Raw genomic sequence first — 23,852 nt, forward strand, 5'->3', positions numbered from 1 at the left:
ATGGAGCTGGAGAACGAGAAATGTGGAGACCTTTTCAAAGCCTCCTTTACACCCCAAATTGTTTCTTGTTCACTGTAGACTTTCTGGGGAATATCTTCCCCTGAAATCTCTTTGATTCCATTGCCATTCTATTTGTCTTGATACTTTGAAATATTTAATTTAGTTCCATTCTTCTTTGTGCTGGTGTAACTCTTGGGAGCTTTTATCAGATACCAACCCCAGTGTATTATACACAGCAACAAAATACAGACTATGTACTTTTGCTGTAGAGGAGTTTAGTTGTGATGCTCTGGGTCTTATTTTGTTATAAGCATGAGTTCTTAAGTAGGAGTGCATTATGTTTTTGGATCAAGACTTGAAAGACTGCATGAAATATAATCTTGTGTATATCTTCTGCATAATCTTGTATATGTACTGCCAGGAGTTTGATTTGTTCCAGTACACTTCAAAATAGAGGTAGAATTTATTGCTCTACTGGATCTTTCAGCTTCCCTATAGCAGACCGTAAATGTCTATCTAGTTTGTTTTGTCTCAAGACTGCATGAATGCTCACATTGTTATTTTAGGTTTGGCTGAGAAGAAGACATGGACTAAACAGAGGAAACTTGTGCCAATTAGAGTGTCATGGAGCGCTAGGTTTTCATACCAGAAAACCTCAATATAGCTCATTTATGGTTTTCAGCCCCTGGTTGCAGGTACCTGTTGGCCCCTCGAGTGTTTGTTATGTGTCTAAAAGAGCAATGAAAAACTTAAAGAAGGCTGATGGTAAGCTTGAGTTACCCATGCAGATTTGCCTTCACTGGAAACCTTCTGGGGCTCTGCAATTCAAAAAAGTTTAAACTCTGAAGTTTTGTGACTCTGCTGGGCTATATGGAGAAGGAGGTTCTGAAGATGAGGTGGACTGTGACATTGCTCAAATGGTGAGCAAACTCCCATAGACTAACCGTGTGGAGATACCAGCATCTGTCATTGAGGCTGCAGGGAGCACTCAAGGGTTAGAGGAGGTTGAAAGGGGGAAGCAACAGGAAGGTGAGCCCTGTGGGGTTTGTCTTGCCCCTCTATCAGAGCTGTACCTGGCCAGTGGAAGGGGTCACTTTGCTGGAAGAATATGTCAGGGTTGAAAGAAAAAAAAAAAGGAAAAAGAAAAAAAGAGGACAAACCAGGATGATCATCCTAAATGAATAGGATAATTTAAATTTGGAAAAATAATTTTGTTGCCTGGTTTAATGATTTCCTGAGGAAAGTTGACTTCAATAGCTTATTTCTGCCTAGTAGCTACAGGAGTAGGAAAGAGTCCTGCAAAGCATCAGACTTATGGGAGCAGAGAAAAATGTGACTGAGCCCACCAAGAGGGAGGTGTAGGATTTGTAGCCACATGTTTTTGGGTGCAAAATTCAGCAGTGTCATCCCTGACTTCCTGTTTTGTGGTCCAATTACCATGCTGTTCTCTGTTTGCTGCCCTGTCAGGTGACAGATTCAGTTCTTAGTGTTCAGCTCTAAGACAGCTCAGTCTTAGCTGTAAAAGGGAGGCACTAAAAGCAATAAAACAGAGATGAACTAACTACATGAAAGGAGGCACACTCTGCTCCACCTCCATTTCTTACACTCATTGAATGTAATTGCTAAGATCAGGGACTGGACCTGAACACTTCTTTCCCATGGAGTGATGTCTGCTGTATGTGCCTGATCGAGGTGTCAGCCCAGGAGGGAGCAGGTTCTGCACTGAGGCTGGTTGTGCTGGGACTGTATGTTTCCTACCAGTAAAAATCACTCACTCTGTAGGGGTACTGTCTGGCTTCTGGGCCACTCTATGTAGTGCTTTGCTGCCTTTCTCATGGAAAAGAAATTATGAACACTGAAGTACCAGTGTTATATCTGGTGTTTTGGATCCCTTGTGTACTGTAAGCAAAGGATAATTTTCCTCTTCTTCTTGAGAGAGGGAAACTGCTAGTGTATCCTGTGGAATCTCTTATCAGTCATTGTAGTATTACTTATACTATATTTATATGTCTGATTTTGTTTCTGAGTTTTACCATAAATGTTGAGGGCATGAAATAAAATTAATTATCATCTTCATTTTTTTAATAGAGTATCAATTTAAACCAGCTTGAGCCAGTGGAAGATCCAGAAATGCACTGCAGCACAATGAGCTCTGTAGAAGGTACAGTTTCTTATTCCATAATGTTAAATTCGCTAAAACCTCTGGAAAGTTTGCACAAGTTCATATAGTATCTATTCAGGAAGATCACATTTCATATGACAGTAGAGACCTGTAAGTAGGTGACAGTGGAACACACAAATTAGACACTATAAGAGATGTGCAAATCTTTACACTGCCTACAAAGCATCGATTTTCCCATATTGAACAGAAATTGTTCTTTAAAAAAATGTTATGGAATGTGTAATGACTGGAAAGGTCTGAACAAATTTTGCTGCAAGAGCCAGAAAAATGTCAGTAGATTCCAGGAGAGGGCAGTGTTTAACTGAATCAACGTGTCAGCCTGTGAACTTCAGTGAAGTGTATCTAGTTAATAAAGTCAGGAAGGTAACGCTAAGCGTAGCACTAGCTTGGGCAGTGCAACTTTTAGGTGATAGTTACTTCAATGTTTTCACCAAAGGTGAAGGGGATTCTAGTTCATAGAATTGTTTGAGTTAGAGGGGACCTTTAAATATCATCTGGTCCAACTCCCCTGCAATGAACAGAGGCATTGCATCTACGGCTAGATCAGGTTGCTCAGAGCCCTCCCTGAATGTTGCCAGAGACAAGACATCCACTACCTCTGCGGGCAACCTGTTGTAGTTCCTGGTTGTGAGGATCCTCGTACACTCTTCATACAGTATCAGGATCCATGAAGATGGTGGCAAACTTATCTATTCATGTTTTCGATAGAAGCTATATAGTTCTGTGTCTTTATGGACCAGAGCTGGTTTTTGTTTTGTTTGGAAAAAAAAATAATCTCATTTTAGGCAAGAAAAGAATGCCACATGGATAGTAAACAATAAACCACACAAACTAGTATGAAACTGGTTTGGAAGTGTCAAAAAATACTAACAAGCCAATCAGACTTGCACCTTTTGCCCTCTGCATTATCTACAAGTAAACAATAGTAGTCCTTAGCTATTGTTAACAGGCAGCAAAATTTTCTGAATTTCCTGTTTTCTATTCTCTTTGTTTCCCATCTTTATGTCAACCAGTCCTTCATATTTATTTATTTATTTCCTTTTTTTTTTTTTCATCATTTACCACCAAATCCAGGTATTGCAAGTTCATGCAACAATGATTGTTACTGGTGACAGTCTGGTTTATGCTCTCCAGCTCTCCACTTGCAAGTGTTCAAGCAACCCAAATAGATTTTTTTCTGTATGTAATTAATATTGCTGACTCTACAAGCAGAAATGATAAGAAACAATTAATGGAGTACTTCTTATATACTTTGCTTATGTTCTCAGTTGCACTCAGTGAGCTACTTTGCAAAGTGGCTGCTAAGCTTGGGACACTATTTGATGAATTAATGTCATGAGAATGTAGCCCTCAGATTTCAAAACTGCTGCTGTTCCAAGTGGTTCTGTTGTAGTACTGTTCCAATAGCTAATCATTTCAGTATGGGCCTGAAATCAAGACCAACAAGCCTTCAAAATACAATGCTATCAGAAGTCTTGAGCTTCCATCCTATAGAGTCCGCTAACAGTGTACTGCTTGTTGTATAATGCAAATCAAATTAAAGCAGGGCGTCAGCAGTGAATCTCCCAGAGCAACTTCATTAAATTAAAATACATGACTGATACATTATCCGTTAGGATGAAGAACAAAATGTGAAGTAGATGGTATTTTGGTTAATCCACGTCCACTTTGTGCTTTTTCTGTTTCCTGATCTTGGAATTTGACTGAACGGTGTTATTTGGTGGCCTGAGCCATTTTCTGCTGAATAACTATAGCTATAGAAGAAACATAATTTATTCTGAGAGTTATTATTGTTCAGATAACAGTCACAACAATAATAAGAAGAATGGCACATCAGTGCTGTAAAAAAATAAGCATCTGAGAAAACATGGACGTTAATTTTCTGGAAATGAGCTTTAAAAATGCAACTTTTTTCTTCATCTCCCTATGAAGCCTTTAAAGTAAGTCTCTGATCACAGTTAGAAAAGAAATAGTCTATTCTCTCTCACAGAAAGATGATACCTGGGATGCTTTGTTTGATGACAGCAGTGATTTTATGGTCTGTAATGACACTGTATTAGAGGAAGTTGATTTGTTGACTTATTGCTAGACTGCACATCCCTTTGGGTGCTAACACTTATTGCCACCACTCTTTATATGCCACAATGTGATATTTAAGAATTTTTATTTTTCCCACTTATGTTTTTTCAGCACACCTCAGAGAAGAAAAGAATTATTATGAGGAGCTAATAAATAAGGAGTTAAAATAGAGAGACAAAATCACCTATGTGAGGGACCATCAACAGCCTGACACAGTCAGCAGAAGCAGCAGTGCTCCATGCTGCTGGTGATGCATGGAGCCAAAAGCATAGCATTCCTTAAGATGATCCCCTAAGCCACTGTATATCGGCTACTGAGTCATAGTTTGTTTAATGATTTTCTGAAGATAGAGAATTGAGAGGGATATGTGTAGCTGAGAACAGATTTGAACCTCAATTCAAAAGATTTGGCATAAAAAGAAATGAGTTTACCAGCATAGCTTTAGCTGTTATTACTAAAAATATACTTATTAAATGATACTGTTCCTGGTTGCCTGAGTGATGCTGGTGTTCGTATTTGCATTCCTTTAGCCAGATTATTCCTTTTTGCTGTGTCACAATAGCACTGGAGTCTGTGTTTGGGCAAAACTTGCTAAATGTGATCTTGGTTTTGTGTATGTATGTTTCTGAGAAGAAACTGTAAAAGAGAGATTGACAGAAATGAAGTTGTTTTTCCCTTTCTTCGTGTGTGTTAAAATGTGAAATCTTGTTTTGGAAAACACAAAAAACCTCTTCACGTAAAGAAGCAGAGTCTAAGTTTGTTCAGAGGTGATGCAAGGCATAGCACAAGAACCAATGTTTTTTTGAACACTTTGGGGGTTAATCAGCAGCTGACTGACAAGTCACAGTGTTTTCCTAGCCTGTCTCTTTGTTTTGAATAGCTTGTTCATAACTGGCCCATGACAATAACATAGCACTGGTTGTGCTCCTAGCCTGCCCGCTGCCCACGGGAATGCAGCTTTGGGGGGGATGCATGGGCTGCACTAGTCCATTGTTCTGCCTTGCCTGCATGTTTGTTTGCTTGTTGTTGTCCCTCTCCTGTTTGAAAAAGGAGAAAGAACAGCAGCAGAAACCAAAGCAAACCCAAACTGAATTTCCTTGCTCTTAAAGGCAAGAATCTTTGCTTTTACAGGTCCTGTGAGCTTGGCATCTGATGACTTGTCCCAGGATGATGTGAAGGTACAGATTTCTCCTTATACAAATAGCTAAGCTCTCTTTAGGTTCAGGAACAGCAACCTCTGCTTGCCTGAGCACCTCCCAAAGCTAATAAGTAAATGACTGCTATCTGCCAGGTAATATTTCCTGTCCATTCCTATTCTGTGGGAATAGCTGCATGTGTAAGTGGTTGTCATTTGAAAGATTCTGTTCTGTGGTTGTGAGCCAGAAAGCTGGACCAGAGAAGCATGCTCAACTTTTGGACCAGAAATGTTTATGGTCATTCCTAGTGCCTTCTAGCTCTTCTGCTAGTCTGTGGGGACAAAACCTGTCTCCTGCGTGCATGTACTTCTGTAGGTGGAGTGGCTTACTACACCTAGAGCAAACCACCTGTGGTAAAGTAATCCTTATCAGGGAAAAAATGTTTGCTGTAGAAAAGATAACAGTTCCCATTACCTTTTAGATGGAGCCATTTAGCAGCTTTTGGGAAGGAACTGCATTTTTGAGAAATATCATTCTTGTTAATCAACACTATTTTAATCTTTTATTCTGCTTTTTATTTATATGTGTCTCTTTCTAAAGTCAGAAAATCTGTCTCAGCATTATTTGTTTTGTTTGTTTGATTTTTTTTTTCTTATCAGCTTTTAAAGCAGGAGATTGATTATTAGCACAATGAAAATAAATTAGAATGACAAACAAAATCGGGCAAAATCTGGTATACTATCTCTTCATACTCATTGACTTGATTTTTTTCAATAACACCTGAGTTTTAGAAATGTTGGACTGCCACTTTTGTTGCATCATGATTTTGAGTATGTAGTTATTTTTTTAAGTGCCAGCTTAAAGCAGTTTGACCATTTGTTTGGGATTCATGTATTGTTGGTATTATCTTGTGTCATCTCAAAATGGTATCTCTGCATTTTGCATGCATTTTGGAGATTATGCTGATAACTTATGTTGAGGCAGACTGTGGCAGCTCAGAAGTGTTACTAGGAATTAAAAGGTTCTGGTATTCTATTGATTGTCTCTTATTTTGAGCTAGCAGAAGGGCTGTAGTTAACGCTACAAAGGGTGAACTACCCTATGATATTTCTGTACGCACAAGCAACTCAGGCATTGAAGATGGAGCTGTCTCAGGAATGGCTTTTTCCTCCAGACTAATGTAGTGGCTGTTCTAGGTACAGCTAATTTTGTAGGGGAAGAATAGGCTGAAATCTGGAGTTTATGTGGAAAGTAGTTTGGTCTCTTCTTTGATGATATGTTTGATACCATAAGGTCATCACTATAGTTCATTTTCATACTAGTCTGGGAGCGGCATGCTGTATCTGTTGCCTTTTTAAAAATGGCTAAAATGAAATAACTGCTGCTTAACTGTGCTTGGACTGTTCTTGAACTGAATTCGGAAAGCCTGAAGCACATCCTACAACTAAACACAAATGTAACTATTCATCTTCAAAGATTTACGTGATGTTTTCTCTTTCTAGCCTTTCCATGGTGCTGTCGTTCCTTCTAAAGAAATTGAAGATAATATCCTGTTAGACATAGGTAAGAAATAATTAACCATTTTGAATTCCAGAGAGCTATGGATGTGTGCTGTGATGCTGAACACATGCAAGGTGGTGTTTTTAAGAAGGCTGAATGTCACTGACATTGCAACATAACTTGGCAGAAGACCAAATGAATTCTATCTCTGTCTACTTCTAGTGTAGCATATCCAAGAGTATCATGATAGCCCTCAATTTTTCAGCAGAATATTAACTGTTGTATGAATTACAGTCTTGAAAACTATTTCTAATTGAATTGTAGAATCATTAAGGTAGGGAAAGACCTCTAAGATCATCTAGTCCAACTGTCAGCCCATCACCAACATGCCCACTAACCATGTGCCTCCACAGCTCTTGAATGCCTCCAGGAATGTTGACTCCACCACCTCCCTGGGCAGCCTGTGCCAGTGCCTCACTGCTTGTTAAGAGAAATTTTTCCTAATGTTCAACCTGAACCTCCTCTAGGGCAATTTGAGGCCATTACTTCTTTATCTATGGCTAGTTACCTGGGAGAAGAGTCTGACCTTCATCTCAGTATAACCTCCAATAGAGTCAACATATGTGACTATACATTAAATGAAGCATGTAGAAATGTGTAGACAAAGTGCATTGTAGAGCCAGAAGGGCTTGATTATACTAAGACTATGTGTTTAGGAAATGAAACTCACAATAGAAACTTGACTATTTTCAAGTTTGTCATAAGCTCCAGTGGTGAAGTTCTTACCGGATCTCATGCAAGGCAGAGCAGGGAGGAAAAAGATGAGTAGCTGAGCTCTGCCTGTGGGGCTGCTGTGCCAGGCAGAGGCTTGCCTGTGATCCTGTCCTGAGCCCAGATGGTGGCATTTCAGATTACCCACCTGCAGGCTCCAGTGGCTGCAAAACAAAGGATTGCTGTGTGTTCATGTGCATGAATGGAGAAATTATGTGCTAGAAATGAGCTGGCATCAACTAAGAGGCATATAAGGTAAGAACATAGGTTACTTTAACAATTTCTCATTAAAATCATCATCTAGCTCTCATATTTTCTCATCACTGTTAGGTTGAACGTCTGTACTGCATCAAGTCCATGCTAGTCTATTGTACTGAAAGAATATGGGAGCTGCATAAGGGTATTGAGTGTAGTAGTGAAAACGTTTATCCTGCATGGTTATCCTGCCTTCAGTGCTTTTGTTCATAGCACAGAGTAGCAGTCCTTGTCTTGCACAAAAGCACAGTGCATATGCTTAAGATGGTAGTGCCCATATGATCAAATAGTTTTCATCAAAGAAGACGAAAGGGTTGGACCAATCTCGGCATAGGAGGGAGTGGAGCCATTTGGGAGTGATTATGGTTTACTAATCTGAAGCCACATCTGCTCCAGTCTCAGCTCTGGTTATGCCATCTGGAGAGGGCAGAAGGTAGCTGAAAAGCTGGCAGAGTAGAAATTCTCCACCCTGAAATCTTAGCTGATAGATCTCTTTCTTACCCTTAAATGCCTTTTCCTTCTAAGGCATCATTTGCACAGAGTGGGATGTGACAGCTGGAACAGGAGCCAGGCCCTCTGGCATCAGACCAGCTCTCACTCTCCTCTTTGAAGCTTGAATGGGAGCTGCAGGCAAATCCAGGGTCCTCTGCAGAAAGCAGCAAGAGCCTTTGGCCATGGTTCATACAGCTAATGAGGAGTGGAGAAATGTAGGTTCTCAAGGGATCTTTTGGTTGAAAAAATAGTATGTGCACACAACTTGGATCAAGATTTATGTGCTTAAAATTTGATATATTACTTAGGTGTCTTATGTACATGTAAAATTCAATTATAAATACGTAGGTGAATGTGTTTATACATATCTCTACATATGGATGTGTACATGTAGATCTTTTGTCCTCAGCACAGGCTCAAGTTTATATTAAACTCAGAAGGGTTACCTCCCATCTGAAAATGAACCTATCTTCTGTTTTTTGTTTTTTGTTTTTTTTTTTAATTTTAATTATCTTTTAGTATACTTAAGAGATTGACTTGTATGTGGTGAACCTTCAGAGAAGTCTGTTCTCCTTGTTTTAGAAGTAAATTGGCATAAATGAAAATGTGCTCATCTCACATGAGGGCTGGAACATGGCCTCACTGCTGGCTATGTCTTGTGCTTTCCTCACTTATCTTCTATCAGAGTACTGAGCTTGACTGAAATGCTTACAGTATAGACATCTGGTGAGATTTTGCTATTGACATCAGCAGAGCCTGGAGGGCTTCCAGTCAGCATTGTGTGTGAGAGCTGATGAGTTTGGAGTGCAAACTGAAGAGCAAAGGGGCTGCCAGGATTGCACTAAAAGGTGGAGGTAGGGTGGGACAAAGAAGTGTGGAAGTAGGGTTTGATGACAACCAAAAACATATAAGTTGGCTAATGCTGTTTTTATTGGTTTGTTTGAATATAAAAAACAGTATAATCCTTTAACCTGACTCACATAACCATACTGCTAAATTTTATAGTTTTATTACTCTGGATTGTTTTAAACTACTATTTAAAAACTTGTTTGCTTGGCATTGTTGTTAAATGGCAGCATGTTTGTCAGGAAGGGCACACAGTGGGGAATAAGCAACGAAATGGAAGTGGTTGTCAGTGGGGGAGAGGAAGAGGGAAAACAGCTAAGGGGTCTGAGTAAAGAAGAATGAATAGAAATAAGCAAATTCTGGAATCTTACTGGGAAGTTGGATGTGTAAATCAAAGAGGACTTCTAAAAGCAAGAACACCAACACTCTTTGAATGGATGTGAGTTTGTCTGCTGCTTCTCATTGCTTTTCCCATATGGTTTGAGAAGCACTTTCCAAAGATCCAGGAAGGGTTCTCTGGTTCCTGCTGCCTATTTTCTTCCCCACCTCTCCCTTTCAAGCATAACTTGAAAGACCAACAAACTTTTGGGGGTATATTTCAGGCGTGCTTGCAGAAGTTGGTATGGTACTGATAGGATGCCAGCTTGTTCCTTGTTTTCATCTTTGGTTTGGGACTTAGCTGCCTCAGGCAATGTTCAAGTTTCAGAGTTCAATTTTGATAATAGCTCCCCTTTGCCTTTGCTGCACGAGAGGCTTCAGTCACCCAGGATGGAATGTATACTCTGTTGTTCCGTGTTGGTGGGTGCTAGGGAGAAAGGGCACATGTGGGAAGCAACATGATGTTTCAGGTGGGGGAATGGGACCAAACTGTGGGGCACAAGAGGTTGCTAGAGCAGGGCGAACAGTGGATTACACAAAGACTGTTGAATTTAATGCTAGTATCACACCTGCCAAATCTTCTTTCCTCTTTCTCTCTACTGGAAGTTGTTAGAGATCTGTTTTGTGTTTAGAAGGAAAAAAGAAAAAAAAAAAAAAAGACTTTTTTTCAGTGAAAGAAGACACACTGAAAAGATTGAGAGAAGAGAAACAATATCCAGTTGGGGAGAGTGAATGAAATAAACAAAAAGGGAAGCAAGAAAAATAGAAGTTTTTTTTCTTTCAATGTTAAGCATATGTGTTACTGCCAACCATTGTCATCTTCAAGAGTAAGCAGCTCTGTTCATTTTGGAATAGACTCTAGGTGGTGGCAGCTGAATGCTGTTACTATTGGGCATGTGACGATGTTAGCAGGGCAAGTGTTTTTGAACATTTATAATTCCTTCCTGTATTTCATAGCCAGTTTGGAAAGAGGATGTTCATAAGGCCATTTACAAAGCTGCAAAGATTTTTTTTTTTTTCCAGAAAGAAAAATCTAAGCTCCTAGTTTTTCTTCCAAGAAAATATAACTTCAGGAAGGCAGGAAAATTTTTCAAAATATTTTTCCTGCTCCCGCAGTTACAGTGACCCAGTGGTGTCTGTCTAATCTATTCTGTTTGCTCTGCTAGCAGTGAAAAAGTTTTGCAAGCAAGCCAGTTTTTTCACTTTGAGAGATAAAAATACTGATGCCAAATTTTTGGCAGTTCTATGTATGTGGCCAGGCAGCTTCGAAACATTTTTAGTAGAATCTGTCCTTTGATTTTCATGGTTCCTCAGAAATCCCAGTTTAACCACAGATCGGTTTAAGGAACAGAACATAACGAACTTCTTCTCTGTGGAAACCAGTAGGGCTGCACTGTAATCTGCAGAGAATCTGGTTTTAATGTGGGCTTTTTTGTTCTTTTTTAAATTAGATTTCCTTACCATGATTCGTAAGACTTAAAAGTTTTTTTTCTTAAATACAAAGAAAGCGCAGCCTTTCTGTCTGGAGTCCTGCTTTTACATAGCTTTTATTAGGTCTGTAAAGTGATTAGTTCTTCTACTGACTCAGGTTAGATATTTCAGTTCTGGTTTTATTTTTTATTTATTTGCTTGTTTGATTCTCTATCTTTTTATTGTTTGCTTTGAAGTTTTAGCCTGAGATGAGGACACTGCAATACTAAACTGATTGGAGATGTGCTGAAAAAGTTCAGGAGTATTGGTTTTCAGTAAAAGGATATTCTTTATCCGTAAAACTCATTCTTACTGGAAAAGTAGTTGGTTTGAAAACTGTGAAGAAAAATGCTATTTGAAAAAAACTGCAGAGTTACTACTGCATCTGTCTTATAATGACTTTGTGGGGATTTTTTCACTGTGTAAAACCTTTGCATAGTTCCATGCATCTTGTGGGAGAGAGGCTAACTAGGGGCTGGTCTGTCAGTACTTTCTCAGAAACAACCTTTCAACAACACATGGTTGGTTCTTGTTTATTTCAGTAGATAAAGCATTTTCCTGCTTGTTTGAACTTGAATATTGAAGATAGCTGAATAGTTGAGACTTCAGAAGTTGTAGGAAGAAAAGTCTTCCTGGGATGTGAGCCTGAACTAAGCTTAATTAATAAGCTGTGGAGAAATCTGGATGAAGCAGCATTAAACATTAAAACAAGCTTGTTCTTGTTTCTTGGAGTTTCCTCCACTCTTGACTTTCTGAGACGTTGTAATTCAAGTTAACCTCAGAAGGAAGACAGAAAGAAAAATGAACAAACTACAAACATGTGCTGTCTGGCTTCCCAGAACTCGTCCTCCTCTGCCTAAAATCGAAAACAAATTTGCTCAACAAAATAATCCTTCAAAAAGAGGCTTTTTTTTTCCCTGATGTTTAAATAAGCTCTTTTGCCTGTCTTCTGCCCAGTCTCATTTCATGCTAACACAAATAAACAATCTGGGATATATCTAATTCAAATCTTCAAATTTGAAATACATTCCAGAAATGCATTGTGAAGAGAACAGTAGTAGTCTTGAAAATGCACAAATGAACACACTTTCAACTTTTTTCCTCCTTGAGAATCAGCTCTTCCATTGAAATCTTTCCTGAAACATGGAAAACTGAATTTGAACAGAATGAGTCTTTGCTGTCCTTTTTGGCAGCACAGCCTGCCAGCATAATTGTAGACTTAACAGCCAAGTCACTGGCGAAACTTCATTATGTGCAAGGTCCAAATCAAACTTTGGTATGCTTTCATGTACAGCCACGTGCATTCTCTGTGTTACCTGGGCTTGTGCAGAACTCTGTATAGCAGAAACCAGGAGGAGATTTCTGTTGACTCTAATCAAATTTTCAAAATTTAATTCTCAAATTTTTGCAAATAAACTCAGGGGATCTTTTCATCATGGTATGAGACAAACAGCAGTGAACTTTTTGTCCACATTTGACTGTACATCCTAGCTGCCCTTTAGATGTGAGTAGATACTGGACAAGGAGAGCATTCAGTCAGAGTATCTCTTTATGTGCTTTGTTGGAACTGATTAGTGATTGTTTCAGGAGTCGGGGCATACTGACCGCTGTCGCATGAAAGTATATTAATGAGCTTGTTATCCTTCACTGAGATTGTTATCCTAAACCACATCAGGTGAATGGTACTGGTTTAAAAAAAACATGGAGAAAACATCTCTGGTGAGTCATGAGCTGGACTTCAGAAAACTGATTCTGAGGAGCACTGTGAAACCATAGTAGCAGTACAGTAAATTGGCTGACATGCAGCGTTTGGGACAAAGGCAGTGTATTTGTCCAGTGATTCTTTTGAACTGAATTCAAAGCTGTGGAGAAGTGGTGCTTTGCCTTAGTTGGGTAAAGTGAGCACTTCTTCTTCATCCCAGTCTTTTGGGTGTTTTCCACAAATTTTGCAGTGTAGTTTCTGCAAATCTGGTTCTTTTAAATTTTTAAAGATCTTTAATGTAGCCAAGAAGCAACATTTAACTATCACCACTTAGGAACGGTTGCTTTTCAAAGAAAAGATAAGTACTGGTAATAGGTCTTTGTAGAGCAGTGCAGCTTTCACTGAATATCAAAAGCATGGTGTTTTTAACAGGAAAATGTTCTTGTCATGATTGTTCTAATTGCAGCTGTCATCCTACTGTCAGAGAAAAAAAATTATAGAACAATCATAAAAATTTATTTCATAGTTCACATTTTAATTAAAAATGTATCTTCAGTGTAGAGTTTAAGATATAAGTTTAGATGGCATGTTCTCCTCTCAGTCTGGATGGTTAACAACTCTGTGCTTCTGTGTGCACTGTCTGGGGTTAGTAAAATTATTCGTCCATGTGGAAGTAAATGCAATGGAGCATTAAAGTGCTCTGACTGGCAGTCTAGCTTGAAGCAATCCTAAATGCAGTGCACGCAAACTGGCTCTGCTTCTTCAGTAGCCTGCCATGACTTGAGTCCTTCAGTGAACTTACGTATCTATGTACATCAGCATTTTTTAGAGGCAAGCTGAGAGTTCTGTTCTAACCAAGCAAGGACTTTGTAAACCTAGTGTCTTGGTTTATACTAGTGTTCAAGAAATTGTGCAATGAAAGAAATAAGACAATGAAAAATCAATCCAAATTTATAGCTCCAAATAAAATAAAATATTTTTCATTGGTATTTCTGATGTCGGTATACATAGCCCTGGTAGAGATACTCATTGCAGAAAAGGGGTCTCTATATTGGGTAGGTTTTGTCACTAGGTGCTTGAATAGAAAAGTAAAGAACACTCGAAAAAGATGCAAGTCATAGATGAGAGGACTGAGGGTTCAGGATCATTTAATGTTATAACAGCTTTGACAGGTGCCTTCACCCAGGGGTATGCTTTTCTGTAAACTGGTGATGAGAGGAGGAGACTCTGAGATGTTAAATGCTAATGCTTTTTCATTCTTTTGAAACCACTGCCCTTGCAGCATCAAATGTGTTTGCAGTGAGATGCATGCGGTGCAGGAAATCTCCAGTCCCCCTTCCTCTCCTGTGGTCTTCCTTGCGCCATTCTACTCACAAGTGAGATGGGACAGGGAGCCATCAAATACTATCAAACTTTGGGCAGTGATGGTAGCCATTGAATGCCTGCCTGTACCTTTTGGAATCCATTGCTGAGAAGTACATATTTCAAGCTGCTGTACTGCCTGCTAGCAGCCTCCACAGATCTCTTTTTCTTGTGCACAGAATGAGGAGATAAATACACTGGAAATGACATTTCTGTAAACTAAATGCACGAATCACTAAACATTAAGAAAAATCATAAAAAACAAGTTGAGGAGTCCATATGTCAAGATCTTAAGGATCTCGACAATGTTTTGTGTTTTTCAGTGTGTTTATTGATGCTTTAGGAAAAGAAGAGGGGGAAGCGACAGAGATGTGACAAAGTTTTTTAGCAGATCTAGTCCACAGTTTCATAAGAAAGACCAAAGTATTTGGCAGAGAAGAGAGGTGGTAAAAATTGTGTGATAAACTGGCCTGTTTGAACGGTGATGCTGTTGCTGGAAGCAACCTGCAAAATCACCCTGTAATTGCTGTGGGCAGGTGGAAGGAGCATTTTGGTTGGAGTGTATGAGATCTGGCTGGTAGTGCTATAGTTTCAGTCACTTTTATCCACATCTGCTGAATTTTCAATATTGTAATTAAGTCTCCTGTTAGGCAATGAAAATATTTTGTCCAGGTGGAATGGCAATGTGTGATGATGATGTTGTCATGGAAGTGACAGTAAAGCCATACATGCCTGTTGATCACACAAGTTGCTATTGAGGAGCATATAGCTCTTTGTATGATATCTTTCCTTGTTAAAGCCTTCTCCAGTTTTGGAAAATGATTGCAGGCCATGTTGGTCCTGGGGCAGAATCAAGCTGAAGGAAACCAATTTCATCCTTTAATTTTGGGAAATAATGTCTAGAACAAATAAGACAGTGGGTTTCTGACAAAGCCAGAACAAGCCATTCTCATTCCCCCTATCAAGGCTGGAGATGGTCAGCATTTGTTTCTGGAATTGTTAGCCCTGCATAGCTCTGCTTTCCACACAGTGTAGGTCTGTTCTCTATCACACGCAGATCTGCTTTTCATCTGCGAAGGGGGAACCTAACTTAAAGTGATTTTCTCTGTCTGTCCTGCTGGAGTGATCTTCTAGCCATGGGCCATGATTTAGCAGTATTTCAGAAGGGGCCACACAGTACTGTGCCATGAAACTCTGCATGTTCTGGAGCAGTGATGGTGCTGTTCCATGGAAACTGCGGGTAGTGGTGACATTCCAGTACTTCCTTCCATCTTGCTGTGAGCTGATGAAGTGGTCAGACAATATACAATAGACTGTCATGTCTCTGAAAAACATTTATCATGCGGGTGTGTTTTGGCTAGCTTTGGGTGAAAGAATTAGAACATTACATTAGTATTTATCAAAAGTATTAGCCTTAGGTAATGTGCACAAAAAACATTTGTTCTTTATCTTCACATCTATACCTTGGTATACATAATTGAAAACATTTTTAAAGAAAGATGAGGCTAATATTTTCCATCTAGAAAGCTGCCAGGTCTCTGTGCCAGCTGCATACAAATACCACCACTGAAATGCTGCCACTATGGAAATGATAAGTAGCAGGTGAGACATAGATTGGATCATCCCACAAAAGTACAAGAATAGGAAGAAAAATATTTTTATCTGTAGACTATAAGGCAAAGCTCTTCTTTATGGCAAAAAGCATCATGAGGTCTTTAATGACTGCATGAAGGAGCTTTGTGGGCCAGAAAAAAAAGTCTTTCTTGAGGCCTCAACAGCACAAATGATGTGATTAGTATTCACTTAACCCTTCAGAAATAGGGGTTAATGCTGATAGTTTATCTGCACTTCTAAAATGCCATTGACAAATTCCCATCAAGATCCTATTCAGAGAAGATTGTAAGAAGAATGTAAGACCTGCTCAAGAGAGAATGTACAGCAGGAGTAAATGATCAGGTCTTTGTCACCTGAAGCAGAAGTTCTGTAGCAGAACTTTAATAGCTGGATTCTTCACGTGTTATATAATAAGGTTGATGTTTAAAAATTACTTGCTAGGTCTCAATTACTCATTCGTGTTAGGAAGTTCTAAAGTAATGCTGCTAGTTTAAAAGCGGGCCATAGCTGAACAGCCAGTGGAAACTTCTTTGCATCAAACAGAGACCATTCAGAAAAGAAAATGTCTTGACATGTAAAATATTTTAATGCCATTAAACACATCAGCTGCATTTTCAAATGGTGAGAGTTCAGTTCTGGTTATCCCTTCCTGGACTAATTTGAAGTGCAGAAAGGCCAGTGGAAGTGAACAAATGCATTTTTCTTGATTGGGTAAGTGAAAAAAGACAGTTGGCCAGTGTAGAGAAAAAGTTAACATTTTTCATGAAGGACATAAGAGCGATTGCCAAAGTTGAAAAGTGAGGAATTTTAAAGCCAATGTAAAGCATACAGTGCTCTTCAAATGTAAATTCCAGTTCTCACACACAGCGCTGCCCCGAGTACATGTCTGGAACTGAGGCTTTTATTCGGGTTGGCATTAAACATGCTTGGTGAAAGAATGAACAAGCTTGGTGAAGGAGAACTGATGTGTACAGGGGAAATCCTTAGTGATGAAGTAGCCGGGAAGACATTTTCTAAGCAAACAAGTTATCCAGCAAATATGCTGTGTCCTTCTCTTTTTTCTTAATCTCTGGCTGCAGCTGAAGGTAGACAGAGGCTGCAGAGTGCAGGTGTGAAGAAGTAGATCCATCCTTACATTCCTTTCCACCCTGAGGACTCATCAGGAAAGCTCCAAGTTGGTATTCCAGGGAGCCAAGGTATTTTAAAGTGGATGCTCAAAACACGGATTTATATCCTCTATGTATTCTCAGTCATGGATTGTCTGTTGTGATTCCCTGGAGCTGTTAATTATATGTATAAATCAAATTAAGTCTATGGGAGTGTCTAATTTTTAAAGTGAAAGTCTAAGGCTCTGAGCGTCTGGGGCAAATTATTCTTTCCAGGCCTAACAAAGCTGGCAGGACTTCAGTTAAGGGAATGGCAGAACAATGATCTGTTTCAACTGTGCTTTGTGCAATTTGTGTACTTCATATAAAGTGTTTGTGTAACAATTATTTTGTCCCTGAAAATCTGATAGATACTTTTATAATAGGTTTTGAATTAAATTTGCATTTGAATCGTGTGATCTTCTTTCAGCACATACATTATCTCCAACTGCAATGTGGATTGTGGAATCACTTGAAACATAATAAAAAAGTAGTGCTGCAGACCTCAGCAGCCTGAAAAATAATTGAAGTGAAGTAAGGAATGTTAACAAGCTCAAATGTCATCATCTTCCAAAAACTGATATTTAAGTTGATCCACATTCCCTCTCCTCTTTTATGTGGAGCACAAAACCACATGCATTGTGTGGTAACTAAAGGAAATGTTTAGTGGAGCTGCTTAAGAAAGAGTGGACATGTTATTTTTGCTTTATGTCTTGTATAGTGCATTTGAGCCTGTTTAAAAAATGTAGTTTGTGTAGTGTAAAGATGTTGGGGGAAGGGATAATGAGTTCTTACTGAATGCTAATTGGCTACAAGTTGTTCAGGGAGACTGTAAGAATGGAGGATTTGTTGTAAATTAGTCACTAGCTGTATTGTGCATTGCTGTGAGGTTAGACCAGCACTGTAAGGGTGCCAGCTCTACAAAATCCTTATGATTCACAATCTAACTCAGTGATTGTGTGAAGCAGAAAATACTATTCAGAATAAATATTATTGGAAATAGAACTCTCTCAATGACACTGTAATCTGTCTATATAGCACTTAGCTTTATGCTCATTTGAGCTAGGAAGATGGGAGCAACAGGCTTTTGAGTGGGTTATTGCTGCTTTCCAGCTGCAGCATCCCAAGGTCTGCCAAAGTCATAAACACTGTGAGGGAAGGCATTGCTTGCAGTAATGTGGAGTCCAGCACATAGATTAGTGTTCTTAGCTTACTGTTAATCTTTGGCTTCTTCACTTCCAGCGTTTTGCCTATTCTCAGTTTGAGAGTTTTTGAAAATCCCAGATTTAATGTGGAAACAAAGCTTTGAAAAAGCTTGCACTGGTTTGTTTACTTTTGAGACATATTTTCTCATTCCTTACTCAGCTCTTATTGTTTTCATTTACATCAAAATGGAAAGGTGAGTTAATGATTCATTGGCACACAATGACCTCTCAAATAGCTCTGGACCACGATGCAACAGCTCTACTCAAAAAGCTCTCATACTTTAGCCTCCTTGCTTCTGCCTTAATATTTGCAGCCTGATCTGTCCACATGCCTGGACGCCTGAAGAGAGCAAACATTTACAGCTTCTCCCTCCCCTGTGTTTAGTGGGCAATTTGATCCTTCTTTGTCTGTTCCTTTATTTTACATCACTCTTAGACTTGCTATTGAGAACAGCAGAGTGCAACTTTGAGAATCTGCTTGCTGCTTACTGAGCAAAAATAATGGACTCAGACTCTGATTCACCTTTTAATTACTCTTGGCCTTCCCTACCTAAAATGCGGATTCGAAGAAGGACATCTAAACAAGGTAGAAAAAACTGTCTTCTTTTAAATAACTTTTGCTTTCAAACTCTGCCTGTTTTTCAGCCTCTGGTTTTGTGCAGGTGGCTATCAACAGCTGTAATGAGGTAGATTTTCTTCTTATCAGAAGTCTACCTCACTGTTAGTTACACTTTTGTAAATTATGATACTGGAATTTGTTAGGTAAGAAGAGTTTCCTCCAAATTCTGTACAGTTCTTTAAAATTGTTTTTATTTCTATACTCTCTCGAAGTTTCTCTGGACTTTATATGTTGCTCTCACTAAACAGTTCTGATGCTCTGAGTTTGCAGAAGGGTGTTGCAGCAGCTGCAGATAGCTCTGCTAGTTACAGTTGTTTTCATTTAAGGGAATTTTGTAACTCAAATATGTCTCAACAGCTAACAGGAAACGTTTTAAATTATATACAGAAATCTGATCAGGGTGAAGACGGAAGTCTTGCTTTCTGTAAAAGAAAAAGATTTCAGGGTCAGTCACCCTCTTTACAAAAATCTTGATGCAATTAGATATTGTCCTTGGTAGGAAAGCTTCTATGAGGTAAGCATTCTAAGTGTTGCCAAGAGGATACAGGCAGTTTTAAGGAGGTTGAAAGGCTCTGGGCAGCAAATTTATGTAAGGAAGAATTAGCACTGAAAGCATTAATGAAGACAGATATTTTTTCCTGCGTTTAGAAGTGAAGGAACGGAATAAAATGTTAATTTATACTTCCTTCAATAAAATTGTGTTTTTTGTGTGTATTTCGGAAAAGGAAAGGAAAATAATTTTAGAAAAGGAAAAGAACAAATAAGAGAAGCAAAATCCATCAGTGTCATTAAAGTCAGTGAGCCAGGAGAATTGTGTTGTTTACACAGGCTCAGACTTTGACCTTATCTTTTAGAGCAAAAACCATGTACAAAATGTACAGCATTTACAAACTTTTTGTTCAAAAGGAAGTCAATTTTTTCCCAAGTGCAGAGGAATTTCTGTGGTGTGTATGGATTTGTACACAATTTGTGAAGGTGCAAAGGGTTGTGTGTTGTGCAATCTCTGTGTCTTGCATGAGGACTTGTTCTATCTGTAATTGTTGTAGCTATGTACCCAAGGTCATGATTGTTCTTTATTTTACCTTAGGATCTTATTTTATTTTAGTATTATTATTTTTATGTACTTAACTGTTATATAGCATGGCATACACATCTTCTGTTCGCATGTTTTATGTTACATCTTGGTTCCCACCCCTGTTAGTAGCAAACCAACACATGCGTCCTGTGTGCACAGATGGTTATCTGTGTGGGATTGCTGGAATGAGAAGATGCTCTGGGTGCAGGAGTGTGTGTCAGTGATAAATTCCAGTTTGTGCTTAGAGAGTTGAAATCCCAAGTGCCCATGGGGTGGGACCTGAAGCACCCCTGAGGGGATCTTTGCCTTAGAAGGTTGTGTTGTTGGTTTCCTTCCCAAACAATGTGGCTTGTTTTCACATGGCCGTCTGGGGCTTGTAGCTGTGGCTCTTATGAGTAGAAAGGAATTCAGATCTCAGTAAACGAGTCCATAGAACTAGCTGGAGGTAGTGTGAGATTTTTCCTCCCCACTCCAAAAGTCATGAGGACTTCTTTATATACATGTGTTGGGTGCTTCACCTTCACCTCCTAAACCTCCAGAATGGTCTGGAGTTGCTCCTCCTGAGAAAAAGGAAACTTGTGCAGACCTCCAGTGGGAAAGTTCAAAGAAGAAAACAGTGCTTTCCAATTTTAAGTTTCTCACCCCAACTTCAGCTTTTGTCTGTGCTTGGATACCTTCTTGTTTTTGGGGCAGGAGTGTGGTGGAGTCCCTGCCTGGACTCCTGGGGCTGGTTGCCTCCCACATTGCAGGCTCTCTCCATCCTGCTCAGGTTGTGTGTGTATGGCATGATTAAAGGTTACTTGAGCTCAGCAGAGAATATGAACGTGGCTTTGTCTTTATTGATTGAGATCTAAGCTTTCTTCCATGCTGAAAGACCCTTACAATTATTTGTTATTTGATTTGAAATGGCGGTGAAAGGGATCTCTTCTCCCCTCCCCTCAGATGTAGCTGTAAGCCTTAATTTCTCAGAACAAATTGACTTGCAGAGCCTTTTTGGAGGCTTTAACAACCTCAGAGGTGCAGAAAGTGCCTGTTCCTTATGAATCCATTCTACCGTGCTGAGATTTAGGAGATAAGTGCTGAGTTCTTTCAGGCTGAAACGGGAACTGAAAGTAAACATCTTGTATTTTGGAGAAGTACTTCATGCATTGCTGCGTTACATAAAATGAGACACCAGCTTATTTTTGCCAACTTATTTGTTCAGTCATTTACTATCAGCTTCAGGGAGGGAGGTTGAGGCTGTGAATCCTATGTTGGATGGTGATGCTTTTTCCCAGTCCAGATTTAAGTGACAAAGATCAGATGTAATGATTAAGATGTGCCTTTATCCTCTGTGTTTCTTAGCGGGTACATTAGGAGCACATCTTGAACATCCTGGATATAATTTCTAGCATACAGCTCCCTGACTGTCTCCTGAATTGTATAGGAAACACAATGCCTGAGTTTTCACACCAGAGATTCAGACATATAAATATTCTTTGTGACAGCTTTGTGGCATCGGCACTTCAAAGTCTATCTTGCTTAACCCACTGTGTAATGCTATTACATACTTACTTAATTTTACTCTCAGGAATAGTTGTGCTGTCTGAATGCATGCTAAGACATCCAAGCTAGGAATGAGGATTCTTTGTTGAAAATAATCAAATCACACCTCCAGACATGTTTATTGTTTCTGTCAGTGCCTTGTTAGGAATTTGTGGGCTTTCTTCCCCAAATTCATATGACTACCTCTGGAATGAAAGGAGCATTTCCATAGTCCTTTGTGACCCATGCGTTTAATTGTCTGCATTTATTTTCTGACTCCATAGCACTGTTACTTCCAGTTACACATTAACCTGTGTTTGGATTGCTGGGGGTAAATGTGATGAGCTGTCTGAAAACTATTCACAGTATCTAGAGGAGGGAATTCATGATTTCTTTCCTGGCTCTCACCTTGGTCACACTGCTGTACTTCGCCTATTCTTTGCTGTGTGTGCTCTCTGAAAATTTGAATTTTGATTTTTGTGGGAAAAATCAGTATTATGTTCATGTGGTTTTCTAGAACAGTTCATTTAAGGCTATACATCCTTGTATGCCAATTCAAAGCCTGTTTTAAATTACTGCTGTGGTGATCATATGTTTTCTAAAGTTAACGAATTTTTATGACTTTTTTGCCTGGTAAAATGTACAGCTGAGTAACTGATGACAGCTGAATGACTTTGGCTTTCTATGGTGGAGGGATGGCATTGGTAGACAAAGGAAGGGCAGCTGATGTTGTCTATCTGAACTTGTGCAGTGCCGCTAACATGGTTCCACATCAAATCATTATCTCTAAATTGAAGAGATATGGGTTTGAAAGCTGGACTATTCGGTGAATTAAGTATTGATTGGATGGGTTGTGAGCCAGAGAGTCGTTGTCAGTGGCTCTAAGTCCAGGTAGAGGTGGATCACAAATGGCATTCCCCAAGAGTTCATCCTAGGATCAGTGCTCTTCAGCATCTTTAGCAACGACATAAACAGGGATCAACTGTACTCTCAGCAAGTTTGCTGATCACAGATCACACACAGATCACAGATCACAGATTGCCAGGGTTGGAAGGGACCTCAAGGATCACGAATCTCCAACCCCCCTGCCACACGCAGGGCCACCAACCATCCCACCTAATGCTAGACCAGACTGCCCAGGGCCCCATCCAATCTGGCCTTGAACACCTCCAGGGATGGGGCATCCACAACCTCTCTGGGCAGCCTGTTCCAGCACCTCACCACTCTCTCTGTAAAAGACTCAAACCTAAGACTCAAAGCACAGTAATTAAAATATTTTCCTAAAATAAAACCACACTTGGAAGCCAGAAGGGTTAAACAATGGTAAAGGATAACCCTTAGGGTACCACAAGCTGCTGTAGTGGCTACTGTCCTATTACTTCCACAACACAACTGTGGTGACAGATGTTGCCATGCTGAGTGGCACAGTAGATACATTGGAAGGAAGAGATGCCGTCTAGAGGGACCAGGCTTGAAAAGTGGGACCATGAAATATATGAATATATATGAATATATATGAAATATATGAAAATATAATGAGGTTCAACAAGGCCACGTACAAGATGTTGTACTTGAGTCAAGGCAATCCCAGGTATGTGTACAGACTGGGAGAAGAACTCATTGAGAGGAGCTCTGCTGAGGAGGACTTGGGGATTCTCATGGACAAAATAGCTGGACATGAGCCAGCAGTGTGCTCTTGCAGCCCAGAAAGCCAACAGTATCCCGGACTGCATTAAAAAGGGGTGGCCAGCAGGGAGAGGGAAGTGATTGTCTCCCTCTACTTGGCTCTTGTGAGCCCCATCTGGAGTACTCCTTCCAGGCCTGGGTTCCTGGTATGGGAAGCATGCCGGTCCTCTGGAGCAGGTCCAAAGGAAAGGCCACAAAGATGGCCAGAGGGTTGGAACACCTCTGATGAAAAAAGGCTGAGAGAGCTGGGCTTGTTTTGCTCAGAGGAAGCTAAGGGGAGATCTCATTGCAGCCTTCCAGTACTTGAAGGGCACTGTGCTTGGGTTCTTCTGCCAAAGGCAGAGTGAATGCTTTTGTGTCATATGTTTTCCTTACCAATCACCCTGAAGTCCATTACCAAACTCCTTGAAGTCCATTACCATTCAGAGCTAGAACTCTTTGGGACACTGTTCAAAGAGATGCCAAAGTCTTATCTGTTTATCCATTCACTTTACTGGAGTTTACATCTGCAATGGAGTAACTAAGCTGAATGGGTAGAGGAGGCTTCTGAGACATTGCCTTAGAAAACAGATTTAGTTGATACTCATAACCTTGCTGGGTTATGAGTATTATTTATAATGGCACCTAGTGCAATGGGGTACTACTACCTGCTGCCATTTAAACTGGTGGAAGGTAGGTGGTGATCCCTGAGAGATTATTGGTGACTCGTACCAGCTCTTTAGATAGGCTGAAGTTGGCAGCATTGCAGTCATTCAGTGCATGATGTGGGCATTTGCTACAATTTCATTACTTTATAAATGAAGCTGGTCTT

General features: G+C 39.7%; 1 protein-coding gene across 10 annotated transcripts in view; it reads left to right on the forward strand.

Annotated features, from left to right (window-relative positions):
- The window catches only part of ARHGEF28 (Rho guanine nucleotide exchange factor 28), a 157,460-nt gene that overhangs the window by 46,471 nt on the left and 87,137 nt on the right, over positions 1-23,852 (forward strand). For 7 of the 10 annotated variants that reach the window (XR_016462146.1, XR_016462144.1, XR_016462145.1 and 4 more), the window contains exons 7-9: positions 2,089-2,161; positions 5,393-5,439; positions 6,900-6,960. Coding sequence is in view for 3 of the 10 variants with exons in the window: in XM_031602590.2 (XP_031458450.2) it covers positions 2,089-2,161; positions 5,393-5,439; positions 6,900-6,960 (181 nt within the window). In the remaining 7 variants the exon portion in view is untranslated. Of the gene's footprint in view, positions 1-2,088; positions 2,162-5,392; positions 5,440-6,899; positions 6,961-17,442; positions 18,724-23,852 lie in introns of those variants that run through there. The other 3 variants (XR_016462150.1, XR_016462151.1, XR_016462149.1) reach the window with 2 other exon arrangements.

Source organism: Phasianus colchicus, chromosome Z (assembly GCF_987193195.1).
Source record: "Phasianus colchicus chromosome Z, bPhaCol1.hap1.1, whole genome shotgun sequence".
NCBI classification, from domain to species: domain Eukaryota; kingdom Metazoa; phylum Chordata; class Aves; order Galliformes; family Phasianidae; genus Phasianus; species Phasianus colchicus.